Genomic DNA, 27,649 nt, shown 5'->3' with positions numbered 1-27,649 from the left:
AGTATTTAAATCCCCTTCGAAAGGAGGATCTTAAATATAAAAGAATGAGTTTTGGGATCCGCCCTAACTTTTAGAAATCATTTTGAAGACTCGAAAACATTTTTAAGAATGTTTGGAGTACTGCTGATTTATTAAAATAAATCAGTCCCGATATATTAGAAATATCTGAATATTATTATTTAAATAATATTCTCATAAAGATAATCCTTATAAAAATAATCGAAGTAGAAGTTTTAAAACTCATACTTGAAATGAATATTAAATAACCAAAGATATACTTATACGAAAGTACTATCTTTATTTGAATAATCGAAAATAAGTTTGATTATCGAAACATTATTCTTTAATAAAATAAAGAATATTATTAAATAATAAGCGGAGTCATAATACCTCGAATGAATATTATAAATAATATTCATTAAATAAAATAAACGGAGTCATACATCCTCAAATGAATATCCAATTAATAATCATTAAATAGAATAAACAGAGTCATAAGTCCTCGAATGAATATTCAAATAATATTCATTAAATAAAATAAAGTTATCGAATAAACCTTATTCGATCAATAGTTTTGAAAACTATATCCCTATATATATAAATATATATATATATATAATATACTCGGGAACATCGACTCCCGGTTTATAAATATGTCCACCTTTGGGTCCCCTATACTAAGGGTATACGCAACTACTGCTTATCTCTAGCATAGGTATTATGCAACTATAAGCATTGAAATCAACAGATAGATAACCAGATTACGAAACAAACGTGCATATATACCATATCAGCATGCTCCAATATATCGCAAAATTTGCTAATAACAATCATGCACTTATCACAAGATAATGCATATACATATATTTACATCACAACAACAGTATAACGGGTAGAAAACTTGCCTGAGCGATTGGGGGTTATAAATGGCTTGGGACGAGTCTGGTAACCTATAAACAACATATAAGTTGGAATTAAACCAAAGTCACTTGTAATTCTATACTTTAACCAATTTAGACTCTAACGCTCGCTTTGCGCTTAATGATTCTCTTAAGGCGATTCTTTCGCGAGTACCTTACCAACTGCCTAATCCACTTAACATAATTGTTTCATACTCCAATTAGTCCTTTAAGGTCTTTAACCAAGGTTTCAAAGTAAGGCGATGGGAAATGTTTCATTCGCAAAACGCCGTTACTTAAAACGGTCGTTTCTCCTAAACCGTACATCGGAATCAAACGAACCACATATCAAAATGAAGATCATAACATGAAATATCTAAACATGGCAATGGTCAAAACCTAGCAGGGAGTTATCGGGTCCTAATGTTATGAACAAAAGCAGTCTAAAGTAAATCGGACATTATGACGGCTATGTTTACGCGATTTCCCAAATTTATACCATTCCAAATCAACCACCAATCAACCCCAATTCATTCATACAACCAAAATCCATCCATATCACACTACAACAGCCCCAACATCTCAAGTTCTCCAATTTATTTTATTCTCAACATGAATTTAAAACTATACTTAAGTCCTTTACTAATCAACAAGATTCAACATTCAATTCACTACAACTCCAACCCAAACTCTAAACCTACAAGCATCAAGCTACTCTTTTACCATAACAATCAAAATCATCCTAATATACAAAGTAAAGCTAGGGTTTGGAGATGTTATACCTTCCTTGAAGTGATTGGAGTAGCTAGGAAGCCTTAAGAAGCCTTGAGATGTCTTAGGGACGCTTGGATCTTAAAGGAAAAACAAGAAAAATCAAGTTAAAAATCTTGAAATCACTATTCATTATCTTCTTCATTGATTTCCTGGAGAAGATTGGTAATGATTTGGAGGCTTAAACTTATAGGATAGCTATATCTATGCATAAGGAGTACTAGATAATTATCTTACCAATTAAGGAAGCTTGGAACTTGAATTTTGAAATTCTTCTTCTTGAAATGGAGAGAAAAGCCGAGAGCAATGGTTGAAGAAATGAAATGATTTTGTGTTTGTGATTTGTTTAGCTTAGCTTGGTTGTTTTTGATTAGATTTTGGTTAATTACCTTATTAACCTTGAACTTTGTGTGGTTATCATTCATCCACACCTCCTTCCCCCCTATGTCATGCTTATGTCACCTTGTGATGTCATCGTCCCTTACTTGCCCTCTTCTCATTGGTTTGATGACATCATCCCCACTAATCTCTTTGATTAGCTTTTAATTATTTGGCTAATGACCGCTGATCTGTTATACGGTTCGCTTAACTTTCGTTTTCGTTTATCGTTTGAGGGATCATACCCGGGATCTTATTACTTAGGTTCCCTTAACCTTTATCAATACATTATATTCCTTTTATGATCCTCTATTAAAATCCTTGAATTTAAATCCTTTTTATCCTGTTACCTTATACTCAATTCTTTCGATATCTGGTGGATTTTCGGGAAAAATCAAAGTGTTCGGATTTGCATTCTGACAATCTTTACATACACTTATATACCACATAGAGTACTAATAATATCCCAGAAGATCAATAAAAGAACCCCTACATAGTGTGGCATGAAAAGTTTTCTTATTCAGCAAAATCAGCAAAACACTATTCATAAGGGTTTCAAAAATTCCAAAAATTGGGGTTATTACAGTCTCCCCTCCTTAAAAGGATTCCGTCCCGGAATCAGATAGAAAATGAGTAGGGATACTTTCTTAGCATTGCACTTTCTAACTCTTACGTAATTTTCCCACATTGTGGTTCTACCATCAAATTCTGACTAGTTTGATAACTCTTCTCCTAAGCACTTGTCCCTTTTTCAGTCTATAACCCTTTCTGGTTGCTCCATATAGGTTACGTCTTGTTGCATGTCTATGCGCTCATATGCCCCTATTTATCTGTCATCCAAATTACACTTCCTTAACATTGATACGTGAAACACGTTATGACTTGCTACAAGTTCGGGGGTAGGGCTAGCTCGTATGCTGACTTCCCAATACGTCTTAATATATCCAAGGGTCCAACAAATTGTAGACTTAGCTTTCCTTTCTTTCCGAACCTCATCAATCCTTTCCAAGGGATACCTTTAACATCACTAGGTCCCCTATTTCATAATACTCTTTGTCCTTTCGAGTCAAATCAGCATACTTTTTATGTCCATCTTGGGCTACTACCGGCCGTCCTCTGATTAGATCTATTATATCCTTGGTCCTTTGAACTACTGCGGGTCCGAGCATCTTGTGCTCTACAACTTCATCCTATCATAAGGGAGATCGACATTGTCTTCCCTCAAGGATCTCATAAGGCGACATCTCGATAATGACATGATCTATTGTCGTGAGAAAACTTAATCCGCGTTAAGTGATCATTCCAAATTCTTTCAAGTCTATTGCACAGACTCTCATTATAGCTTTTAGCATTAGAGCTTTTGCTTCTCAATACCCATTCTTTTCAAGTTCGTAATCGCTACCACCTTCCGTTCCTAATATTATACTGGTGATACTTTTGCTCGTTAGCGTTCTATAACCTTTTAATAACCACGTCAACCTTAGTATCACGAATGTGTTTCCATTCCGGATACCACCATAACTTTACTACTCCTTTTTCAGCTGTTTCTATTTTCCAAAGTTTGATCAATCATATAGAAGTAAAGGAATTTGTTGAGAGATCACTATGATCATGAACACTTGTTATATTGCATCGTTAGTACAGAAGGTGGCCAACCTTTAGTACTTGACAAGCAATTAAACAACAGCTGGTATCCTACTCGGCTTCTATCACACAGATAGAAAGTCATTCGGCAATACCTCCCCTTCTGGAAGGGTTGTTCTTCTCAGTTTATATGAAATAAAAAGAAGAGAAAAGAACGAATTGAAGAGAATTGTATATATGAAAAAAAATATACTGCCACAAAATATCTGGCTTGGAACCTACCTCTGAACTATAGAGGTTTGTCATAGGAGAACAAAACATATGTGTATATATATCAAGTATTATCGCATCGCATTTCACATGCCTAAATATTTTTGCTAGTTCGTCCATCATTCTATGGACCCATGCTCTTGCACGAGCTTATACACAATCACCTTTGAAACTCCCTCGTCATCAAAATTCGAATCTGGGATTTCATTCTTGACATCACCGTTACTAGAATTCTATGCTTGCACTGCAACCTTCCTCGTATAGTAATACGACTCTCTATTGATAAGAAGGAATAAATATTCAATAGGTAGATAATCTACTTAATTAGTCTATCAATGATAACTTATACACCACCACGACCCGATTAGTGGTACTCAATCTCAACATCCATTCCAATACAACTCTCATGGTTGTAATCGACTCATTACTCGCAGAATCATTGCTGCATTACTATGGTCCACCACTGACCTACTATCGTAATTCACTTTCCATGAAATCTTAATATCTAACCATACGGAGTCCATACATGTCGTATAGAATTCTCCTAAGGAGGTAACATAATTACCATTCATAATTCATGAAGAACACTCTAGATCCTGATGTACATACATGACATGAAGCAGATAAAATTACAGAAGAGTTTTAATCAAAGCAACGATAGCAGGTTAATCCCATTCTTAATCATATACCTTCAATAGAAGACTTAACTCGAAGGTTCGTCTAGTCCTTTTCGAAACATGGTCCTGGCTTATCTCAAGATAGTACCTTCTGAGATAGATAGCCCGCTCATGGCGATTACACGAATTAAACCTTTACCAACTACTATTACGGTTGGGTATTGCACAGTCATCAGAAGGAATGCCAATCTTCCAAACTATAATACAACCTTCACAGCTTTAACCATCATCACTGTATTCCTTTGGCACAAGCGCCTATAATTATCCTCTTACCTTTAAAGTGTCGGCCACCTCTTTGGCCTTTCTTGATAGTAAAATTTCCTTACAGTCAATGTCATTTTAACCACCTCCAAATAAATTTTCTTTATTTCATTTCAATCACTGCTTATGTGAAGATGTTTTCCTTAAAATCTGATGAGTAAAAAAAAATATCACCATTTTTTTCCATAAGTTATTGCCTCAGTCTTTAGAGGTTAATCACTGTCACGACTGACTCTCAATCATACTTAGAACATCTTTAATCTTAGGCCCTAATTGCCCTGAACAATTTCGACCTAAACTGGTTCGATCCATACTTTCTCGGGGTTTAACACGTGCCCCACTTGGCATCATTATAATTACGTCATATTTCCTTTATCAACATTTTGAAAATTTTGAATATTACCTTTCTCCTTGTAAAACCTCTAAGGTTATCCTTGAATCGTACCTCCTGTATTCCCTAGATACAGGGCATATCAAAATACCATATACTAATACTAGAATCATTGTCTATATACTTTTGAAAAATTTCTCCATTGATTCTTTAAAGGTTGTTGTTACCTTAATCCTTTCCAATTCATACTGCCAAAACTCATACTATCCCTATTAAGGGTGAAATGCCAACCTTTATGCATTCCCCTAGGATTCATTTTAAGTTACCGATGTTCTATCCTTAATTCCACCTTTAAAAAGGTACATGCATCCTTCCATGGATAAATCAAGTCATATATTCCTGATAAGGGTGTCTTATTCAATCATTACCACCTTGATAGTATATGCCTAATTTCACAATAACATCTGTATTCAAAATGAGGTCAATTAATATGGCCTCCAAAAGATAACAACGGTTATCCGCTTTTCTTGCCTAATTTGGTAACGATAACAAGGATGTTCTGGAAGATATTGGTCGTGTTCAACGTGAATTTCTTCTTAATAATTCCTTATTTACTTTTGTTGTTTATCTCAACAGTCACCTCGATGCTGGGATATCTTTCATACCTGGCGTCTCCCTTTCTGGGTATCAAGCCACCGGTCTTACACTTCACATTCTCGAAGGTCACTTCCTTCATCCACTTTTCCTAATTTCTTACTTCCTTGTCTCCTCAGTCTATCCGCATCTCATTATTTATCCTTTGAACTATCTCAAGGTTTCCTTGAATCCTCCCAACTTAAAGGGGGTACAATATATGTATTTCTTATGCCTTTAACCAGCAATTTAAGTCATGGTGAATCACCCTCATCCTGACGATTACATACTTTTCTATTTCTATTGCTACGAGTCTTTAGGGTTTCCTCATACCCAACTTCCTTATTATTCCTCAAACTCTATTGCCTTTATATTCCTTTCCACTTCAGTTTCTTTTCAATTTCCTTTCTCTTATCATTATTTCATGAACCAACATAACATAAGCATTGATTTCAAACATCCCGTCATTCTGGATTCGTGTCCTCAGAACGAATCTTGACAACTTTTACAACTTAGGTTCATAATTCATCATACTCGTCCGCCTTTGTTCTGGCTCTAAAGCTTTTACACTATCTCCATAACCTTGGGAAGTAATTTCCTGAAAACAATTGACTGAACTTTAATTAGTTTATTATAACCTCTTGCTCCGTGCTTTTCTTGGTCTTTCACCAGTGGGTGGTCTCTCTCTTAGGAGGGTAAGTGACAAAAACAGTCTTTTGTGATTCGTCAATCATTTAGAATCTCAAATGATTCCTATATTTCCTTTAGCCAGGCTCTTGCCTCGACTGGGTCGGCTTGTTTCTTGGAACTCTAAGGGCTTAGCGACTTAAAGGTCTTGAAAGAATTTCACACCACATTGTTTCCTCAAGGTGGTGGTTAGGGGTAAAAGTATAAGTTTTGTTTTAGGCAGGTCCATGGATTGCCTATTAGGAGTACCATCCTGGTTCTTCCTATCTTGCCCGACTTCTGTTTTCTCAGTCTAAATATTTCTTCCTACTCCCCATAATTGGGGTTATCTTTTAATTTTGAAATCCTCATTTTCCACTTCATTATATTCTGGGTTCCTTATAGCTTAATTACGACTTCCCTGATTATCACATTCAAGGTTTTGCCCCTAATCTTATTCCTCATGGGGGCATAATGCTTGGAATTTTTTTTTTTTGAGAATCTCTGGATATTTATCTTATTTACTTTGCTTAAGTCTTTCCCTCGTTCCGTCCTTGCATGATTTCAAATTATGAATTCTCAAGTTCCATAAACTTCATGACACTCTCTTAAGTGTTAATAGTGCAATTAACAATATGAACTTATCATAACCAGGCTGATCTGAACTGAAATTAACGAATATATACATAACCATTGGTTCGAGGGTACAACAACTGAACACATTGAAGAGAATTACATCATGTGATATGATCGCTTCTATCCCAAAAGTACTACCATAGATAATCATCTAGTCATTAAAACTAATCATTCATAACTTAGGCTAATCCTCCAAAAGCGGTGCTACATGAAACCCTTGTCTGATCGCTCTGGCTCTGCACACTACCATGGATCAAGAAATGTGTGCACGCACGACATCCCTAACCGGCTCCATCACAGAGGTGATGAGGTCTAAGATAGTTGCAAGTAGAGCTGGATCCATCTGACCCTCAAGATGACCTCTAGCAGTAATACGGGTGGTAGCCTCAATCCTTTCCATGCTATGAGCTAATCCTGCCGAAAGTACCCCACCCTCAATCCTTGGTGCAGTAAGTCGATCCAACAGATAACTCCTAACATTACGGGCCTCGGACATGCCACCCAAAGTCATGTAATAATCGGCGATAAGAGAAGCCTGAGTGGTTGCATCTAGCAGTCCGTGGGGTGCAGGTGGTGCAGGCCCAGGGGATCCTAATGGATAACCAAGCACGGTATCAGGTGACAATGGTGCAGGGGATAAAGGTGGCATTTCCTCAGTAGGTGCTGGGCTCTGTACAGGGAAGGGAACAGGAATTGGTGGAACCTCATGGATATCTTCAGGAACCTCGGGAAGAGGGTCTGATACTGGTATAATTGGTGCCGTGGAAGGCCCCACTCCTTCTGCCCTCATTAACCTTTGTGCCCTTGGTAACTCTTCATCCTCTAGTGCCACCCTCGCGGCCATTCTTGCTCTGGTAGTCGCCCTGACTACGGTCATCAATTCCTCAGCGGTCCTCTCTTTATTCTCGTCAGGATCCTCCACGAGATCCTCCTCGGCAACAATCCCTTCTGGGATAACATCCTCAATCGCAACATTCTCAATATGAATCTCATCCGGTCCCTCGTTAGGGTACTCTATCAGATTCACAATTTGATCTCCAACATGTAATAAAACATCCTCATGCTGATGCTCCTAAACCTCAGGGTTCGGTGCCCCGCTGCCCTATACGAGAACGAACTATGTTACTATCACGATATTTATAAGGGTTCCCATAAGGGTTTTAACTATTAGTACTACATTAGGTAGTCCGACTATGAACTTGGCAAGAGTTCTTATTATCTTAGTGAACTTATTATCTTAACGTCACATCATCTCTGAGGTTTATAACGCTTGGCTCTGATACCATTTCTGTAACACCCCCAAATCCGGGGTCGGGGATCCGGACTGTCACGAGTTCCATTTCCCTTAATAACACCCAATCTTAATAAATAATCAACTACTCTGTACTGTGACCCCACAATAAACACACACACCACAAGTTATAGTCTCAGAGATGAACACTCAAAAATAACACAAGTCCTTATATTCCACAATTATAAACCGTTACACCTTAGAAGGGTTCTGAATAAATTTACATATTCCTTGCCATTATTACAATTCATATTATACATAAGTCTGGTTCATCAATAGTTGAAAACCTAGCCTATTGGTAGCTCCTACCTCAGCTACGGCGGCATCTACGCTTCCAGAAGACTGCAGAACGTTTTCTAACCGCTTGCGAATTGGGAGCTTAGTCCTGTTCATCTTTTCTATCTGTTGTTGTGTGATGAAAGAAGAAAGCAAGGGTGAGCAGCAAGCCCACCAAAATAATATGTATAATGATTAACAATATATGAGCCTTCTCATAGTACTCATGAAAGTCTTGGTCAAAAGAAATGAACCAAGTTTGATATCTTAATGCGATGAAGTCGCAAAATATTCAGTATATATACATATATACTTTTCAAAATCTTGGAAGTCCTCTTCCATGCATAATATACACAGAGTTTCAGTTTATAACTGTATAAAACTATCGTTGCAAGGTGATCTCATATATCTAACCTTGTCTCCACGTTTTTCTGAAAATCTTTGATATGCATAAGTTAATCATTTACTAGATATAAGTTTAAAAGATGAAGTTACAAGATACTCCAATATACTTATATCTTTTCCAAATACTACTTGAACTACCACCGTTCAAGTTATAATGAGCTTTCAACAGTTCATCACATAGATGATACTACAAGACAAGATTTGAATAGATTCAATCTTTGAAATATTATTGAATGAAATAAAGTTACGAGATACTTTATTTAGTCCCGATATATATATCCACATATATATCTCTTAAACATTTCCTGGAACCTCTGTTATGTAAAGTATGAACAGAGTTTGTAACATCCAATGAATTTTGGAAAGGAAAAGAATTTTGGCATAAACCCGATATCTTGATGATCAGGTAAAAATACCAATAAGTAACCTTTTCTACTAGTAGATGGATGAATCCCCCACCGGTCATCACCCTGGCCACATAAGGACCTTCTGCTGGACCGTCACCCGGCCTCTTACGCGTTGATGGACTGCCACCCAGCCACTTACACTTTGATAGACCGTACCCTGGCCTGTCGCTTATGCCGACTCAATTAGAGGGACTTACTTCCCGAACGTTGGGCAAGTAATCAAATTGTTTTCTCAAAACAGCAACCACGTTGTGAATGTAAAATACACCACAGAGCCGGATCCCCCAGTTTTTGAGCGATTATTTAAATCCCCTTCGAAAGGAGGATCTTAAATATAAAAGAATGAGTTTTGGGATCCGCCCTAACTTTTAGAAATTATTTTGAAGACTCGAAAACATTTTTAAGAATGTTTGGAGTACTGCTGATTTATTAAAATAAATCAGTCCCGATATATTAGAAATATCTGAATATTATTATTTAAATAATATTCTCATAAAGATAATCCTTATAAAATTAATCGAAGTAGAAGTTGTAAAACTCATACTTGAAATGAATATTAAATAACCAAAGATATACTTATACGAAAGTACTATCTTTATTTGAATAATCGAAAATAAGTTTGATTATCGAAACATTATTCTTTAATAAAATAAAGAATATTATTAAATAATAAGCGGAGTCATAATACCTCGAATGAATATTATAAATAATATTCATTAAATAAAATAAACGGAGTCATACTTCCTCAAATGAATATCCAATTAATAATCATTAAATAGAATAAACAGAGTCATAAGTCCTCGAATGAATATTCAAATAATATTCATTAAATAAAATAAAGTTATCGAATAAATCTTATTTGATCAATAGTTTTGAAAACTATATCCCTATATATATAAATATATATATATATAATATACTCGGGAACATCGACTCCCGGTTTATAAATATGTTCACCTTTGGGTCCCCTATACTAAGGGTATACACAACTACTGTTTATCTCTAGCATAGGTATTATGCAACTATAAGCATTGAAATCAACACATAGATAACCAGATTACGAAACAGACGTGCATATATACCATATCAGCATGCTCCAATATATCGCAAAATTTGCTAATAACAATCATGCACTTATCACAAGATAATGCATATACATATATTTACATCACAACAACAGTATAACGAGTAGAAAACTTGCCTGAGCGACTGGGGGTTATAAATGGCTTGGGACGAGTCTGGTAACCTATAAACAACATTTAAGTTGGAATTAAACCAAAGTCACTTGTAATTCTATACTTTAACCAATTTAGACTCTAACGCTCGCTTTGCGCTTAATGATTCTCTTAAGTCGCTCGAGTACCCTCGGCTCAACCAATTTTAATACATTAACCATTACGAGTTTTAAGGCGATTCTTTCGCGAGTACCTTACCAACTGCCTAATCCACTTAACATAATTGTTTCATACTCCAATTAGTCCTTTAAGTTCTTTAACCAAGGTTTCAAAGTAAGGCGAGGGGAAATGTTTCGTTCGTGAAACGCCGTTACTTAAAACGGTCGTTTCTCCTAAACCGTACATCGGAATCAAACGAACCACATATCAAAACGAAGCTCGTAACATGAACTATCTAAACATGGCAATGGTCAAAACCTAGCAGGGAGTTCTTGGGTCCTAATTTTATGAACAAAAGCAGTCTAAATTAAATCGGACATTACGACGACTATGTTTACGCGATTTCCCAAATTTATACCATTCCAAATCAACCACCAATCAACCCCAATTCATTCATACAACCAAAATCCATCCATATCACACTACAACAGCCCCAACACCTCAAGTTCTCTAATTTATGTTATTCTCAACATGAATTTAAAATTATACTTAAGTCCTTTACTAATCAACAAGATTCAACATTCAATTCACTACAACTCCAACCCAAACTCTAAACCTACAATCATCAAGCTACTCTTTTACCATAACAATCAAAATCATCCTAATATACAAAGTAAAGCTAGGGTTTGGAGATGTTATACCTTCCTTGAAGTGATTGGAGTAGCTAGGAAGCCTTAAGAAGCCTTGAGATGTCTTAGGGACGCTTGGATCTTAAAGGAAAAACAAGAAAAATCAAGTTAAAAATTTTGAAATCACTATTCATTATCTTCTTCATTGATTTCTTGGAGAAGATTGTGAATGATTTGGAGTCTTAAACTTATAGGATAGCTATATCTATGCATAAGGAGTACTAGATAATTATCTTACCAATTAAGGAAGCTTGGAACTTGAATTTTGAAATTCTTCTTCTTGAAATGGAGAGAAAAGCCAAGAGCAATGGTTGAGGAAATGAAATGATTTTGTGTTTGTGATTTGTTTAGATTAGCTTGGTTGTTTTTGATTAGATTTTGGTTAATTACCTTATTAACCTTGAACTTTGTGTGGTTATCATTCATCCACACCTCCTTCCCCCCTATGTCATGTTTATGTCACCTTGTGATGTCATCATCCCTTACTTGCCCTCTTCTCATTGGTTTGATGACATCATCCCCACTAATCTCTTTGATTAGCTTTTAATTATTTGGCTAATGACCGCTGATCTGTTATACGGTTCGCTTAACTTTCGTTTTTGTTTATCGTTTGAGGGATCATACCCGGGATCTTATTACTTAGGTTCCCTTAACTTTTCTCAATACATTATATTCCTTTTATGATCCTCTACTAAAATCCTTGAATTTAAATCCTTTTTATCCTGTTACCTTATACTCAATTTTTTCGATATCTGGTGGATTTTCGGGAAAAATCAAAGTGTTCGGATTTGGATTCTGACGATCTTTACATACACTTATATACCACATATAGTACTAATAATATCCCAGAAGATCAATAAAAGAACCCCTACATAGTGTGGCATGAAAAGTTTTCTTATTCAGCAAAATCAGCAAAACACTATTCATAAGGGTTTCAAAAATTCCAAAAATTGGGGTTATTACAGAACAGCCTTCGGGAGCCGACTCCGGATCTTTTTCCTGTTCGCTCGGTTCTAGTACATGTACTCGACCTTCTAATATTTTTCATTTTTCCTTTGTCTTGTCCCGAGTACATGGACTAAAGTCACTCTGTTCCTGAATACAGGGAGATTGACCAAGCGAATCGCCCCCCAGAGACTTGGGACCCAAGGTCGGGCACTTTGGTGGGAACCTTTTCTATTCGCCCCGAGAGAACGGGTCGGGATCTTTATGGATCGGTGGCGAATTACCCGGCGGCGAATAACCGGTTGGAATTGATGAAGGAGAGAATAGTTCAGATGTATTCTAACTTCTTTGTCCCTCGGAATTTCTTTTGGCTCTACGTCCCTAAGGAGAACGAACGTATTTATGACACACCGGGAGTGCCCGAAGGGTTTGGTGGCTGTGCCGTCGGGATCTCGGAAGCGGCCTTCAAATATGGCTTTAGAGTGCCAATTCTGAAGATGGTGAAGTACCTCTTCAGACAGATTGGGATCGCCCTGGGGCAGATGGATCCCAACGGGTTCATCTACATCAACTGCTTCCAGAATAGGTACCTTCATGCCGGAGTTCGCCCAACTCCGAGGCTATTCTGGTGGCATTATGACTTTCAAAAGAACCTGAAGAGCCCGTGTTTTTATACCATTGCTCGTCTGGCTTGCCGGGCAGATTGGACGGCCACCAACTCCAGTAACAAACAGACCCATACTCACTGGTGTTTTGTGAGTGGTCGGAAATTGGCTCCATTGGGCGTCTGGCGGGACGTGAACCCTTCGCTGCTCCTCGCTGCGAGTCTAACAGAGAGGGAGAAGGAGGACTACGCGGCCCTGGTAGACGTCAATGTGAGGAAGTTGAGTCCCGAGGAGTTTCAGGACAGAGATTGGCTCCTCAGCTTGTGGGGTGGGGGTAACAAAACTTCTTCCTTCGTTCTTTCATTATTTATTTTGTTCCACTGCCTATATGATTTGTCTTCTTTATGCATTATTATACATGCTCGTGCCGACTTGCCTCATGTTTACATTTCAGTGTCTTTGAGAGAGGCCCTGATTGAGAGGAAGAAGGCCAGGGCGGCCGAAAAGAGGGCCGCAAAAGAGGCGGCGAGGAAGAAGGCTGCTGATGGAGGGTTCACGCCGAATCCTTCCGAGGAGACGGAGGATAGATCGGAGGTGGAGAGGGTCACACCGCTCCGTCAGGCTCCGGCGGCCTCTGATAGGGATGAGGACGAGCCGGTGGTGGTGAGGGAAGGGAACCCTTCTAAGAGGACCCGCGGCCAGGAGGGTGTCGTTCACTCCTATCTCCCTGGATAGGGTGTGCTGACGTCCGACCACACTGTCTACCCGGTGAGGCAGTCTACGAAGGAGGTTGCTTCGGACCTGTGCCACGGCCTCCAGCTCCCGGCCGATCTACTGGCCTTTGCTTCAGCTTCTCCAACCGAGGCTTGCACTGAGCTTTTGTCCTTTTTGTCCCTGGTATGTTTTTAAGTTTTCTTCATTTTTTCTTTCGCTCGTCCTTTTTTCCTTCAACACCTTGTCTAATGTTTTTGCCTTGTTTTTTTTGCAGGCTGCTACTTGGGCTGCAGCTGTGGAGGATAAAGTGAGGGACATGGAGACTCGAATGGCCGAGGTAAAGGAGCTAAAGAGAGGGACACGACGGCCGAGGAGGAACTTGTAAGGGTGAAAGCCCAGAACGAAGTCCTGGACGGCGAGGCCACCGTGCTGAAGGAGGACAAGTCTCGGCTGGAGACTGAATTGGAGAAGGTGAACCGGAGGATCTCCCACCGGAACGTCCAGCTGAAGAGGTCCCGAAAGGAGCTTCGGAAGAAGCAGAAGCAGCTGGACCAGACGGAGGAGCGCTGTTTCCAGTTCAGCGCTGACTATGTCTTGGAGAAGGCCCACGACCTGAATGGGACTATAAGCAGTTGCTGGATGACAGCCTGGAGGATCCTATCGGCCGGCCAGCAGTTGAAGCCCCTCCTGTCTCCTCCGGTGAAGACGAAGAGCTCTCGGATGAAGACCCCCAGGCCTAAGCTTTCAGCACTGAGGTGCTTGACATGACTGAAGATGATCTTGTGGCGAAGTTTGCCGCTGGTGTTTCCATGGTCTTACCCAACTCTTGCAGCGGCATCCTTCGTTCATCTTTTTGACCTGTATTTTATTTTTTGTAATCGGTACTCCTGCCTTTGAGCTTTTGTAATTTAACTAGCCTTCGGGCTTTTATATTTTAATGCATCTTTCATCTTTCGTCAGCATTATCTCTTATATTTAACGATTTTAGTAATTGTATCTTCGGCTTCATTCGCCTTAACAATTTTAATAAAATGAATCGCCTCTTCGGCATTATTGATGCCTTAACGATTTAAAAATGAATCGCATATTCGGCTTCGCCTCAATGATTTTAATAAAATAAATTGTATCTTCGGCTTCATTCGCCTTAACAATTTTAATGAAATAAATTGTATTTTCGGCTTCATTCGCCTTAACAATTTTAATGAAATGAATCGCATCATCGGCATATTCATTCGCCTTAACGATCTTGATAAAATGAATTGTATCTTCGGCTTGATTCGCCTTAATAATTTTAATGAAATAAATTGTATCTTCGGCTTCATTCTCCTTAACAATTTCAATGAAATGAGTCGCATCTTCGGCTTATTCATTCGCCTTAACGATCTTTATAAAATGAATCGCTGCCTTACTACCCCCTACGACCCCAAGGGTTAAAGGCCGAAGGTGACTTCAGGCTGTTAATTCTTCTACTGCACTTGGGCGAAGGAACATGGATGCTGATCGTTCAGTGATTGCCCTAGATCAGCATGTCATTGTTCTTTCGGTCAATAAGAGGTCTTCTTCGGGATTGCCCCCTAGACTAGGTTTGTCCTTTTTGGAACACATGATTGAGACCAAAGGACCATGTTCTTCTTTTAGATCGCCCCTGGACAGGGTTTCCTTCAGACTTTTTAAATATTACATGAATAAGGGAAAGATGAATGATAGGGCATTATTCTAGGATTTCCCCTTAAGGCCCTTAATTCGTGTTTACCATGTGCAAATTAAATCATAATAGTGTAGTGAAGGATGTTTGAGTTTTGGGTGATTGCCCCCTTATGTTAAATGCTTCATTAACAAATTAGACAAGGGCGGTGACCGAAGGGTTTATCTTCTTCGGGATCGCCCTCAGATAATACTCATGTGGCCGCGACATTGGTAAATAAAGAAATATGACAGAAAATGCATCTTTATTTATAATCAAATTGCTTACATTCTTCATATAGAATTCAAATACAAACTTTAAAGAAATTTCTTACTGATAAAATTTCCGAAGGCGACTGGCGTGCCAAGTGTTTTTGATTGCTTCACCCGATAATATTTCAAGCTAGTACATTCCGGGACGAATGACCTCGATCACCTTATAGGGCCCCTCCTAGTTAGGCTGGAGCTTTCTTTTTTCGGCCCACATAGATGCGACCAACTCCCTTAGGACTAGGTCACCGACTCCGAAAGACCTCTTCTTGACATTGGAGTCATAGTGTTGTGTCACTTGTAGCAAGTATCTCATGTTCCTTTGGTGGGCGGATTCCCTTTCCTCCTCCAATAAGTCTATGTTCACCCTCAGCCCGAAGCTATTAGTTTCCACATTGTAGGTCTCAGTTCGGTATGATTCCAAGCCCACTTCGACAAGAACTAGGGCTTCGGTTCCATAGGCCATTTTGAAGGAGTTTCTCCTGTTGATGTCCTATGGGTCGTTCGGTAAGCCCATAAGATCCAAGGGAGTTCTTTCGCCCATCTTCCTTTGGCCTCACCTAGCCTCTTTTTTATTCCTCGAAATATCACCTTGTTTGCCGCTTCGATTTCCATTTCCTTGCGGGTGGGCGACTGAGCTAAACTTTTGCTCGATTTCGAAGTGGTGCAGAAACTTGCGGAACTTGTTCCCAATAAACTGAGTTCCATTATCTGAGATGCAAGTTTTCAGAATGCCAAATCGGAGAATGACCTATTCTAGGAAGAACTTTTTTACGGCTTCTTCGGTTATGGATGACATAGGACGGGCTTCGACCCACTTGGTCATGTAGTCGATGGCGATTATGCAGTACTTTGCTTACTTCGTGCTAGTTGGGAGTATGGAGACTATGTCTACGGCCCATACGGTGAATGGAATAGGACTTAATACAGAGGTCATTTCTTCTGAGGGCTGTATCGGGACAGTGGCGAACAGCTGGCACTGTACACACCTCTTTGCATAGTCGCCGGCGTCGGCTTTCAGAGTGGGCCAGAAGATTCCCTGTCGGAGAATTTTAAAGGCGAGTGACCGACCAGCCAGGTGCTCGCCACAAATTCCTTCGTGCACCACCTCCAAAGCCTGTCGTTGTTCTTCGGTGTTCAAATATCGCAGAAGGGGCTGACTGACCGACCGGTGATACATCCGCCTATTAATGATTGTGTAGTTCGATGTTCTGTATTTAATTTTCAGCGCTTTCTTTCGTTGTGGGGGTAGAATGCCTTTCTCCAGAAAGTTCCTGAGGGGGGGGATCATCCAGTCACTCCCCTGGTGAATTTCAAGACATTCTTTCTTCTCGATCGAAGGCATCTTGGCTTCGGTGAGGTAAATAGAACCAGTTAAGTTCTGTGTCTCGGTCGAAGCTAGCCTGGAGAGGGCATCTGCCCTAGCATTGTTCTCTCTGCCAATTTGACTTAGTTCAAAGGTTTCAAATGATAAAGAAGCATCTCGTACTTTGGCAGCATAGGCTTTTGTTCGGGGATCTCTTTGCTCATATTCCCCCGTGAAGTGTTTCACAACCAGCATGGAATCGCTGAAGGCCCTTAGGTGCTTTGCCTCAAGGCTTCGGGCCAGCTCCATTCCTGTGAGGAGTGCCTTGTATTCGGCTTCATTATTTATCAAAGGAAAGTCGAACCTTATGGCTTGGCATATCTCGAATCCTTCGGGGCTGGAGAGGATTAAGCCGGCCCCACACTTTTTTCCGGCTACCGACCCATCTACAAAAAGTTTCCATTTCCCTGGGATCCGGATTAGTTGTTCGTCGGGTGAAAGATCCTTCGGACCCGAGAATGTGCATTCAACCATGAAGTCGGCCAAAGCATGAGCCTTAATTGCCGTTCGGGGAACGTACTCAAGATCAAATTCCCCGAGTTCGAGGGACCATGCTACGACTCTTTCAGAGGCTTCGGGCCTTGTTAAAATCTTCTTCAGAGGTTGGATGGTAATAACTTGAATCGTCAGGTCTTGGAAATAATATCTCAATTTTCGGGAGGCCGTAACTAACCCATATGTGAATTTTTCGGCGTTGGGGTACCTTGTCTCTGCATCCTTAAGGACATGGGACACGTAGAACACGGGATGCTGATTGCCCTCGTAGTTTTTCACAAGTACTGCCCCCAGAGTTCTGTCGGACACGGCTAGATAAAGCTGAAGGGTTTCCTTCGAATTGGGCCTCATCAAGAGTGGTGCCTTTGTAAGATATTCTTTTACTTCTTCGAATTCCTTTTGACATTCAGGCCCCCATTCAAAATTCTTTGACCCTTTGAGCACGGCGAAGAAGGAGAGTGCCTTCTCGGCTGACCGGGAAATGAAACGCCAAAGGGCGGCGAGCCGGCTTGTCAATTTCTGGATGTCTCTGATGCATTTGGGAGGTTCCATATTAATAACTGCCTCGATCTTCTCTGGGTTCGCCTCTATTCCCCGGGCGCTGACCATGTAACCAAGAAATTTGCCACTAGAGACTCCGAAGGTACATTTGTTCGAATTGATTCTCATGTTGTTCTTTCGGAGTGTTTCGAAGCATTCTTTTAAGTCTTTGGCATAATCTTGGAACAATGATTTTACAATCATATCATCCAGATATGCTTTCATGTTCCTTCCAATCTGCTCTTTAAAGACCTTGTTCACCATTCGCTGGAATGTGGCTCCAGCGTTCTTCAGTCCGAAGGGCATTTTAATATAAGCATATGTCCCCTTCGGAGTTATGAACACTGCCTTGGGCACATCCTTATCATTCATACCAATTTGATGATAACCAGAAAAAACATCCAAAAAACTAAGTACCTCATATCCTGCCGTGGCGTCTATCAGTTGGTCGATGCTAGGAAAGGGGTAGTGATCCTTCGGACATACTTTATTGAGGTCCGTATAATCCACGCACATCCTCCATTTCCCATTTGACTTCTTGACGACCACCACATTGGCTAGCCAGTCAGGATACTCAATTTCCTCGATAAATTTGGCTTCCAACAATTTTTCCACTTCGGCCTCTATGACCTTCTGTCGTTCGACTACAAATGTCTTCTTCTTCTTCTTCTTCTTCTTCTTCTTCTTCTTCTTCTTCTTCTTCTTCTTCTTCTTCTTCTTCTTCTTCTTCTTCTTCTTCTTCTTCTTCTTCTTCTTCTTCTTCTTCTTCTTCTTCTTCTTCTTCTTCTGCTTTACCGGTTTGGCCTCGGGCTGCACGTTCAAGCAGTGCTTTGCCGTCTTGGGATCCAATCCGGGCATGTCTTCCTGCCCCCAGGCGAACACGTCATGGTATTTACGAATGACAGCTATTACCTTCGTCTTTAGATTGGCCCCCATGTTTTTTCCAATCCGAACCATCTTTCCCGAATGGCCCGCGTACAATTTCACTTCTTCGGTTTCCGCGGCGGGTTCGGCGATCGGGCTCGAGAGATCGGCCCCGAATTTCTCCAACTCAATGTTCAATGTTTCCCGGCTTCCGCTGGGTTCGGACTCAGCTCGCTTCCTCTTTCCGGTTCCATCCGGTCCTTCATATTCCTGATCCTTCTCAAGGTCTTCGAGCATTATGATTCGGGAGGTTTTCTGATCGCCCCTCATTTATCCTACCCCTTTTTCAGTGGGGAACTTGAGTTTAAGGTGGGGTATAGACTCTACTGCTTCAAAGGTTGATAAGAAGGGCCTGCCAAATATTACATTGTACGGGCTTTCGATCCGAACTACATAGAACTTCACCGGCTTTTCGACGGTATATGGAAATTTGCCTAAGAGGACCGGCATAGTGATTGTTCCTTCGAACTGAATTGGATGCCCTCCAATGGCATAAAGGGGAGCCTCGTTGCAGGGCTCTAGTTGCTCTCCAGCCAAGTTCATCTTGCAATAGGTTTTGTGGAACAGTATATTGGCCGAGCTGCCTATATCCACCATTACTTTCCATATCTTATTCTGCCCGATGATAGGATTGATAATTAGAGGGTCCTCGTGTGGGCGAATGACATCCTCGTAGTCTTCAGTGCTGAAGGTCATGGGCATATGGGGCTTTTCCTGTCCGAACTGATACAGATTGTATACTTGCCGGGCATACTTCTTCTTGGTTGTCTTACTATCCTTATCCAGGATGCTTCCCCCAGATATAGTTTTTACTTCGCCCCTTATCCTGTCCCTTCATTCTGGCTCATCGGCCTCTACCTCCTCCTCTTGGTTCTCCTTCGGCCCCAACCTATCTCTCAGATCTCAGACGAACTGATTAAGCTCGCCGTCTTTGATCATGCGCTCAATGAGCTTTTTGAGGTGATAACACTCATCAGTGTTATGCCCCTTGTCCCTGTGATAGTCGCAGTATTTATCAGGGTTCTTTTTGTGGTTTGGGACCTTCATTTTGGCAGGGCGTACAAATCCTGGTTTGCCTTTGATCTCATGGAGAATCTTGGAGATCGGCGCATTCAAAGGGGTCAATACGGCCGAATCTCTATCTCATCACCGTTCGGCCCCACGATCCGTTTCTTTCCGTCCTTCTTTCCTGCTATCCATTCGATCAGAGCCTGATCTTGAGCCCTCTTATCTGTCGGCTCGCTTTGATCGGTCGTCTCTCCTTGAATCTTTATACCCCCCAATACTTTCCATCTTACGGCGAATGTTCTCGCCTCTTACATTTATATCATTCAGGGATTTCGGGGGAAAATTGTAAAGAGATGAGCAAAGTTTTTTACCTTTATAGGGGTCCAGCCCTGCAATTAGGAAGCCCATTGCTTTGATTTTGTCCAGGTTAGTGACCATCCCAGCTTCTTCCTTGAACCGAGCGAGATAATCCCCCAGCTCTTCATTCGCCCTTTATCTGCAGTGGACTAGGGCTTCGGTATCCTTCGCCTTTCGGCATAGGTGCGAGTAGTACTTCAAAAACTTCCTCTTCAACTGCTCGTAAGACTCAATGGACCGGGGCTTGAGGGACTTGTACCACATTGACGCAGACCCTTTGAGATAAGTCTTGAACATTTTGCACAACATAATATCATTGTGGCCCATCCCAACCATCAGGAGTTCATATTTTTCACAGTGGTCCTCGGGTCTCCTTTTCCATTGAACTCGCTCATCTTAGGGAATTGTCTATCTTCGCCCGGGGGGGGGGGGCTCGGTACTGCTCGATTTCTTGTGTCACGACCGGTTCTCGATCGGGCCTTCTATCACCGAACAGGGCCTTCTCTAGGCGGTTGAGCCTAAGGCTGGATCCATTAGGCTCCTCATCGGAATCAGAAGAAAAGGGTTGCTTGGTCCTTTTCCTTTGGGGATGCGAATCAGAGTCTGACTCATCTTCTTCATCATGCGCCCGACGTTCTCTTCTATACTTATTCGTTCTACCATGCTTTTCGGCCCGCATTTCTTCGCACAAGGCTTGTTCTTACAGTTCAATCTCCTCCCTTTGGAGCTGTAGGGCCTTTAGCCGGAGCGCATCAGCTTCTCTTTTCTTTGCTCGCACTTCCGCTTCCTTGTCAACTTGATCAATTTTGGCCTTGCCCTTCTTCGTGGCCTTTTCTGCCCGGATCTTTAGGAGTAAGGCCTCTTCTTCAGGAGTTAGTGTAATAACCCCGTCCTCGTCTACTAGGGAGGATGGTTGTCCTTTTTCGGTAAAACCAGGCGGCGGTGAATGCTCGTGAAATGTTTCTGTCATGTTCTCGTTCTCAGCTTGTATTTCTCGTACTTCCCACAGACGGCGCCAAATATTTTGCCCAGATTCCTTTGAGAGTTTGAACAGGCTTCGGCTGCCTTGAAGGTGGCTTCGGATGATACCTGAAAGTGAAGAGAATGTGAGGGTTTGTACCCCCGATTCACCTCTGGTGTGAGAATAAGAATCTGGTAGTAAGGGTGTGGTAATAATACAAGAAAAGCAGAGTGTATGCGAGAATGTGTCTTTTGTCTTACTTCACAAGGGTTTTTATACCCAATTCTGCCATGAATGCTCTTCCGTTTCTGATCATTAAGGAGGGAGTGAAAAGGGGGCGTTATGTCCCTTGTTCTTTCCAACGGTCTGCGAGTAGTGGGCCTTGGCTTGGGCTTCTGTGGGCCTTCGTCTCGCGGGCCTGAAGGTCCTTTGGCCTAGTGGCCTAATCGCATATTGGGCCTTCGTTCGACGGGCCCTGTTGGGCCTATAACCAACAATTATATTAACGCCTAATTAAAAATACATAAAGATGCACCAAAAAACATAATCGTCATTTTTAAAGAAAACTACAGGAACCTATTGCTTGATTAAAAACTTAAATTATCGCAAGAATTATCTTCGCCAAGAAGATTTTAGCGTTAAGCAAGTGACGATTATAAGAAGTGATTTAGTAACAATTCGAATGCTTTGTTAATTAATATAATATGTACATTACCTCAATTGCAATGCATAACAGGTATAGTTACTGGAAAATATGTTTCATCTCCATGAGTGTTAGGGCGAAAACATGCGCTAAAATTACACGCAAATATATGCGTTCGCTAGTAGAATAAGATATAAATCAGATTCATAACCATAGAGATTCTTTTTAGTTAATTTAAGATTATGCACCTATACAACAATGGTATGACTATCGCTCAATGCTATGACAATAACAAGTTGAGATGTTTATAACTAAGATTAAACTAACATGTAATTAACTAAGAATAAAAATGATTGAATTAACTATATGAGATAAACATGGGATTCTAACTTCATAAAATATTTCATTCAAAGTCATTGTTCTTAACCTTAGCATGCAATGGTGATGACAACTAGTCAGATAACACATAACTAGTAAATGCCAACTTTCGTTGCACGAATACCCTACTACTAGACATCCACAAAAGAGATAGAAGCTAAGTAGACACCAATTATGCTTAGACCCTATATGTCTATAGAATTTGAAAACATAACGGTTTAATAAGCAAGTTATCTATTGTGATTATATAGGGCAGGTAAGATGGTTAAAATAACCTACGAATCATGCATAATAATTATACATGAACCTATGCTAGCATGGCAAGTTCTAAACCTCTATATTCACTTTCGCTTTAATAGAGATTAACATGCTATCCTATATGTTAGCTACGCACATAAGACGAATAAGCACAACCAATACTAGGATATCAATCAATCACCACACACCAAGATATTAAAATAAATTAAATATAGAAATCCATAAGTACTTCCGTTAGAACCCCACGATAACGATTAGTTCATAACCGAACTCATCGTCACCATGGGTTCCAATGAAAGCATGGTATAAAAACTAGATCTTTATAAACTGAATAATAATCAAAAGTACGTTAACAAGAGTGTAAGGTTCAAATGAATAAGAAAACAAGCATCCAACGTTACAACTTAAGCAAAGAATTAAAAGTAAAAATAAGATCTTCTTCTCCTTCGTTGTATTGTGCTATTAGGTCTTCTTACTGCTCTCTCTTTTTTCTCGTTGTTATAAAAAACGACTTCAAAAGGCTTTATATATAAGCCCAATGCGATATGGAGTCTAAAAAATCATTATTATATTGCAATCAGGATTCTACAATCCCGACCCAGTGCAGCCGCCCCGCATACCAGCGCGGGCGTGCTCGCTTTCCGACAAATGGGCGCGGCCGATCCCAAGACTAGCGCGGCCGCCCTGACCTTATGAAAATCATGATTTTTATTGTTTCCTTGACTTCAATTGCTGGTTTCTTTCGTGCTAACTCCCGAGGCTCCATCCTAACACCCTTTTAGCTTAGAAATAATGTAAAATCTATTCTTTCTTCCAAATATACCCTGAAATGCAAAATACTACAAAAACACATCAAAAACACAAATAAATTGAGTACAAATCACCAATTCGATCCTTTATGAAGCGTTCTAAGTGGATATAAATTCCACTTATCAATGAGTCAAAGCTTTCCACAATACTGTCTGTACTAAACAGATTTTGATGTTCAATGACATTTTTGGAAATGTTTGACAATGATTAAGATGTCCAATAGTGCATAATGCCAATGCCTAAAATGTCCAATGATGAAAAACAGAATGTTGATGATCAAGCTGAGGATTAATAAAGGGCTGCTATTATAATATGAAGTAGACTAATGAGAAGATACAACATGAATGATTAACTATCATGAATTAGTGGTTAACAAAATGAAATTTCGATCTTAAGATTTTAACAATATACCAAAAATTAGGTTTCATCTGGTACATCAAACTTCAACTGACAGCCTCTTATCGCTAGATTGAAGATGAGTTGTTTGATGACCTTTTCTTCGGAACATGAGACCTAAGATTACTAACTACGTACTAAATGAATGGTTGCTATAAACCTATCATGCAAATATATATAAGGAGAATTGAAACTTTACATGATTACCATTTTACAAACTATACATTGTACTGTTATATGTATAGTGCCTTCGTAATATTCTTAAGGTGCAAATTTAAGGAAGAGTGAGATAATATTAAATTATTTACGTCCTAAATTCTATTAAGTTGCTTTTGTCAGTTTAGGCAACAATGGTGCTACTAATAAAGATTAAGGTGGTTTTAACATTGGAATACTTGGTTGTTAACTACACTTATCGGATATGATTAATAATAAAACTAATAACACATATAAATTGAAATGCAATAAGTTAGAGCTACATTGCTCCTCGTATAAGCATTAGAAAATTCACAACATATGTTCAAAATATAAAAATACACAACATGTCCTAGCATTGTACTTTAAAACAAATGCAATGTAGGAGAATATCTAACATGCTTAATCTCTAAAACTACTGAGGAGAATACAATAAAGAATGAGTTGTGTAGCACATTGCTCACACTTAGTGTTGCACAAATGAGACATCTTCAAACTTTTTCTATATATTTCACCCTTAACATGAAAGTCAGACTCAACAATCTTATCGCAAAGTGATATACATAATTCTTCTCCATAAGGATGACCTTCTAACTGGTATATCGGGTCTAAGTTTCGTGCATTTGGGAAAAACTTTTATACAGGTAGAAGATAGTCTCTGTCTGTAATGTAAGAATATATTTATTCAAACAACCTAAATATTTTTATCACCTTCGACCTCATGTCAGTTCTATTGAGAAATTCATACATCTCCGTGAAAGTCTTCCTTCTTTCAAGGCCTCTAAATATATCTTTAAAGAAGATATAGCCGAAAAAAGATGGGAACTGATTACCTAATATATGAGCCAACACTGCGAGATGGTGATCAATATTTTACCTGAGAAAAAGATTTCGAACTGAGTTGTAGACCATCGCTTGATAAACATTATTACGAACTGCAAAAAAGATATGAAACCATGAAATTGATCACATGTAACCTCAAATGGATTTTTATAGAACTGATACAATGCCTCCCAATCCATATTTTCCAAAACTTCTTTGATCTGAGTGAGGTTTGTGTTAGAAATATGTTGTGAACTTGATGATAAGTTGAACAAAACACCTTAGTAGATTTAACTTAGTGTTTTTGTAGCTCTCGACGGATGTTCTAATATAGTCCTGACGAATAAACTTTATAGTCCCGACGGATGACAACTGAACATCTATCGAGAGTGTAGCTTATGTTATAATAAGTATTGTAGCACATTTCTGCAAACAACAATGTTTTAGTTGAGTAGATACTGTAGGATTCTTTGAGTCATGTTGACTACTAGATTGATATGCAAAATAGTTTGGCTAATTATAAATATAAGATGTCTTGTAATTCTGCATAAGTGAAATATAATCAAGTGACAAAAAGACTCCCGACGGATGATCTACAAAGGCTCCCGACAGATAATCAACAAGACTCCCGACGGATGACCAACATAGTCCCGATGAATGATCATAAATTCAAAAGAGCAGTTGACAGTGACAACACAGTCACATGCGTTGGGTGTTTGCAAATGGAATGTGGCAGCCTAATTGCAGGATTTAGAGAACAAAGAAGCATTACCATTTCCATGCAATTGTGAAGATATTCAAAGATGCTGGATAGCTTGGTAATATATAAACCAAGTGAAGCAAGAAGCACAACTAAGTAAGTAAGCATAATTTTCAGAGAGATAGATAAAGCTGTATCCGTTAAGAATTTCTCTATAATTCTGCAAGTTCTCTTGTAAGTAGCTGTGTGCTATTCAAGCATCACAAAGTTCTCAACTTTATATATATCTCTGGTGGATAAGTTCAAATCCACCAGAAAGTTTTAAAGCTTTATATTTTATTGCTTTGTGTTTTGATTTCTATTTTATTTTCATTCCGAACTTCTTGCAAAATCAAACACAGTTATATATTAATTAAGAACATTCTTAAAATCAGAAAAAGTAGCCAGAATTACATTCCAAAAGTAGCCAGAATTACTTTAAACCCCCCTACTTTAATTCTTGTTGCATTGTTTGGGATTTACAATTGGTATCAGAGCAAGCTCTTGAAGTACAAAGAGTGTAAAGATCACCATAATCAACAAGATGATAAGAAAGGATGTTGGAGTGAAAATTCCATTTCTGGACAAAGACAACTATCACCATTGGAAGGTGAAGATGCAACTACATCTTCTTTCTAAAGATGAAGCCTATGTGGACTGCATTGAGAGAGGTCCTCATGTTCCTATGAGAGCTGCTACAGGAAATGAGCCATCAGTTTTAAAGCCCAGACTTGAACGGTCTGATCCAGACATTGAACAAGTCAGGAAAGATAAAAGGCCATGAACATACTGTTTAATGGTGTTGATGGTGATATGTTTGACAACATCATAAACTGCAAAACAACAAAAGAGGTTTGGGACACAATTCAAATTATTTGTGATGGAACTGAGCAAGTAAGAGAATAAAATGCAGCTCTTGATTCAGCAATATGAGCATTTTCACTATGAAGAAAGTGAGTCACTCACTGATATATTTAGTAGATTTCAAAAGCTACTGAATGTTCTCAAGTTGCATGGAAGGGTCTATCAAACAAAAGACTCAAATCTTAAATTTCTTAGATCTCTACCAAAGGAATGGAAGCCCATGACAGTCCCTTTAAGAAACTCTCAAGATTACAAGGAATTCACCTTGGAAAGACTGTATGGAATTCTAAAAACCTATGAGCTTGAGATAGAGCAAGATGAAAAGATGGAGACAGGAAGGAAGAAAGGAGGATCCATTATACTAGTTACTGAGCAAGAAAAGGAAAAAGAGATGAAGGTTGAAACTGTGGAATCTATATCAAACTCAAGGGTTTGTGAAAGCAAGGGTAAAGGGCTGGTAGCTGAAAATGAAGAACAGTTGAGCCAAGATGACATGGATGACATAAATAAGCATCTTAATTTTCTATCCTTGAGATTTTCCAAGCTCAAATTCAAGAAGAATTTTGGAGCAGCTAAGTCAAACAGAAACATGGTTGATAAGTCTAAATTCAAGTGTTTCAAGTGTGGCTTGGCTGGTCATTTTGCAAGTGAGTGCAGGAAGCCTGATTCTGGTAAAAAGAAGTTTGAGCCTGTTGAATATAAGCAAAAATACTTTGAGTTGCTCAAGAAAAAAGAAAGGACTTTCATTACACAAGAAAATGACTGGGCTGTAGATGGATTAGATGAAGATGAATAAACTATGTCAACCTAGCCCTAATGGCCAAGTCAGATGAAACAGAAGTTAGTTCATCCAGTAATCAGTGAAACACCACTAACCTAGCATATTAAACTAAGTCTGAGTGCAATGATGCCATCAATGACATGTCTACTGAGCGGTATCATTTATGTGTAACTCTTAAGTCTCTCACTAAGGAAAATGCTAAAATTAAAGAAAACAAATTGTTTTTAAGTGAGAGGAATAATGCGCTAGAGTCTCAATTCATTGAGTTTGAAAGATTGAGAATTAAATGTAAAACTGCCAAGGATGAATTAACTGAATCTTTAAAGAAAGAAAAGATTTTAAGAAAGCAACTTGAACGAGAACAAAAAGTAATTAAGGCATGGAAGT

At 39.4% G+C, this 27,649-nt stretch overlaps 1 protein-coding gene across 1 annotated transcript; it reads right to left on the bottom strand.

The window, feature by feature from the left end:
• Positions 1-19,320: 19,320 nt before the first annotated feature.
• Positions 19,321-19,746, bottom strand: LOC141666098 (uncharacterized). Its single transcript, XM_074472087.1, has one exon. The coding sequence runs from the start codon at positions 19,744-19,746 to the stop codon at positions 19,321-19,323; it is 426 nt and encodes a 141-aa protein (XP_074328188.1).
• Positions 19,747-27,649: the final 7,903 nt, after the last annotated feature.

This window comes from Apium graveolens, chromosome 6 (genome assembly GCF_009905375.1).
Source record: "Apium graveolens cultivar Ventura chromosome 6, ASM990537v1, whole genome shotgun sequence".
Classification (NCBI taxonomy): Eukaryota; Viridiplantae; Streptophyta; class Magnoliopsida; order Apiales; family Apiaceae; genus Apium; species Apium graveolens.
This window is presented reverse-complemented; position numbering and strand designations above follow the sequence as displayed.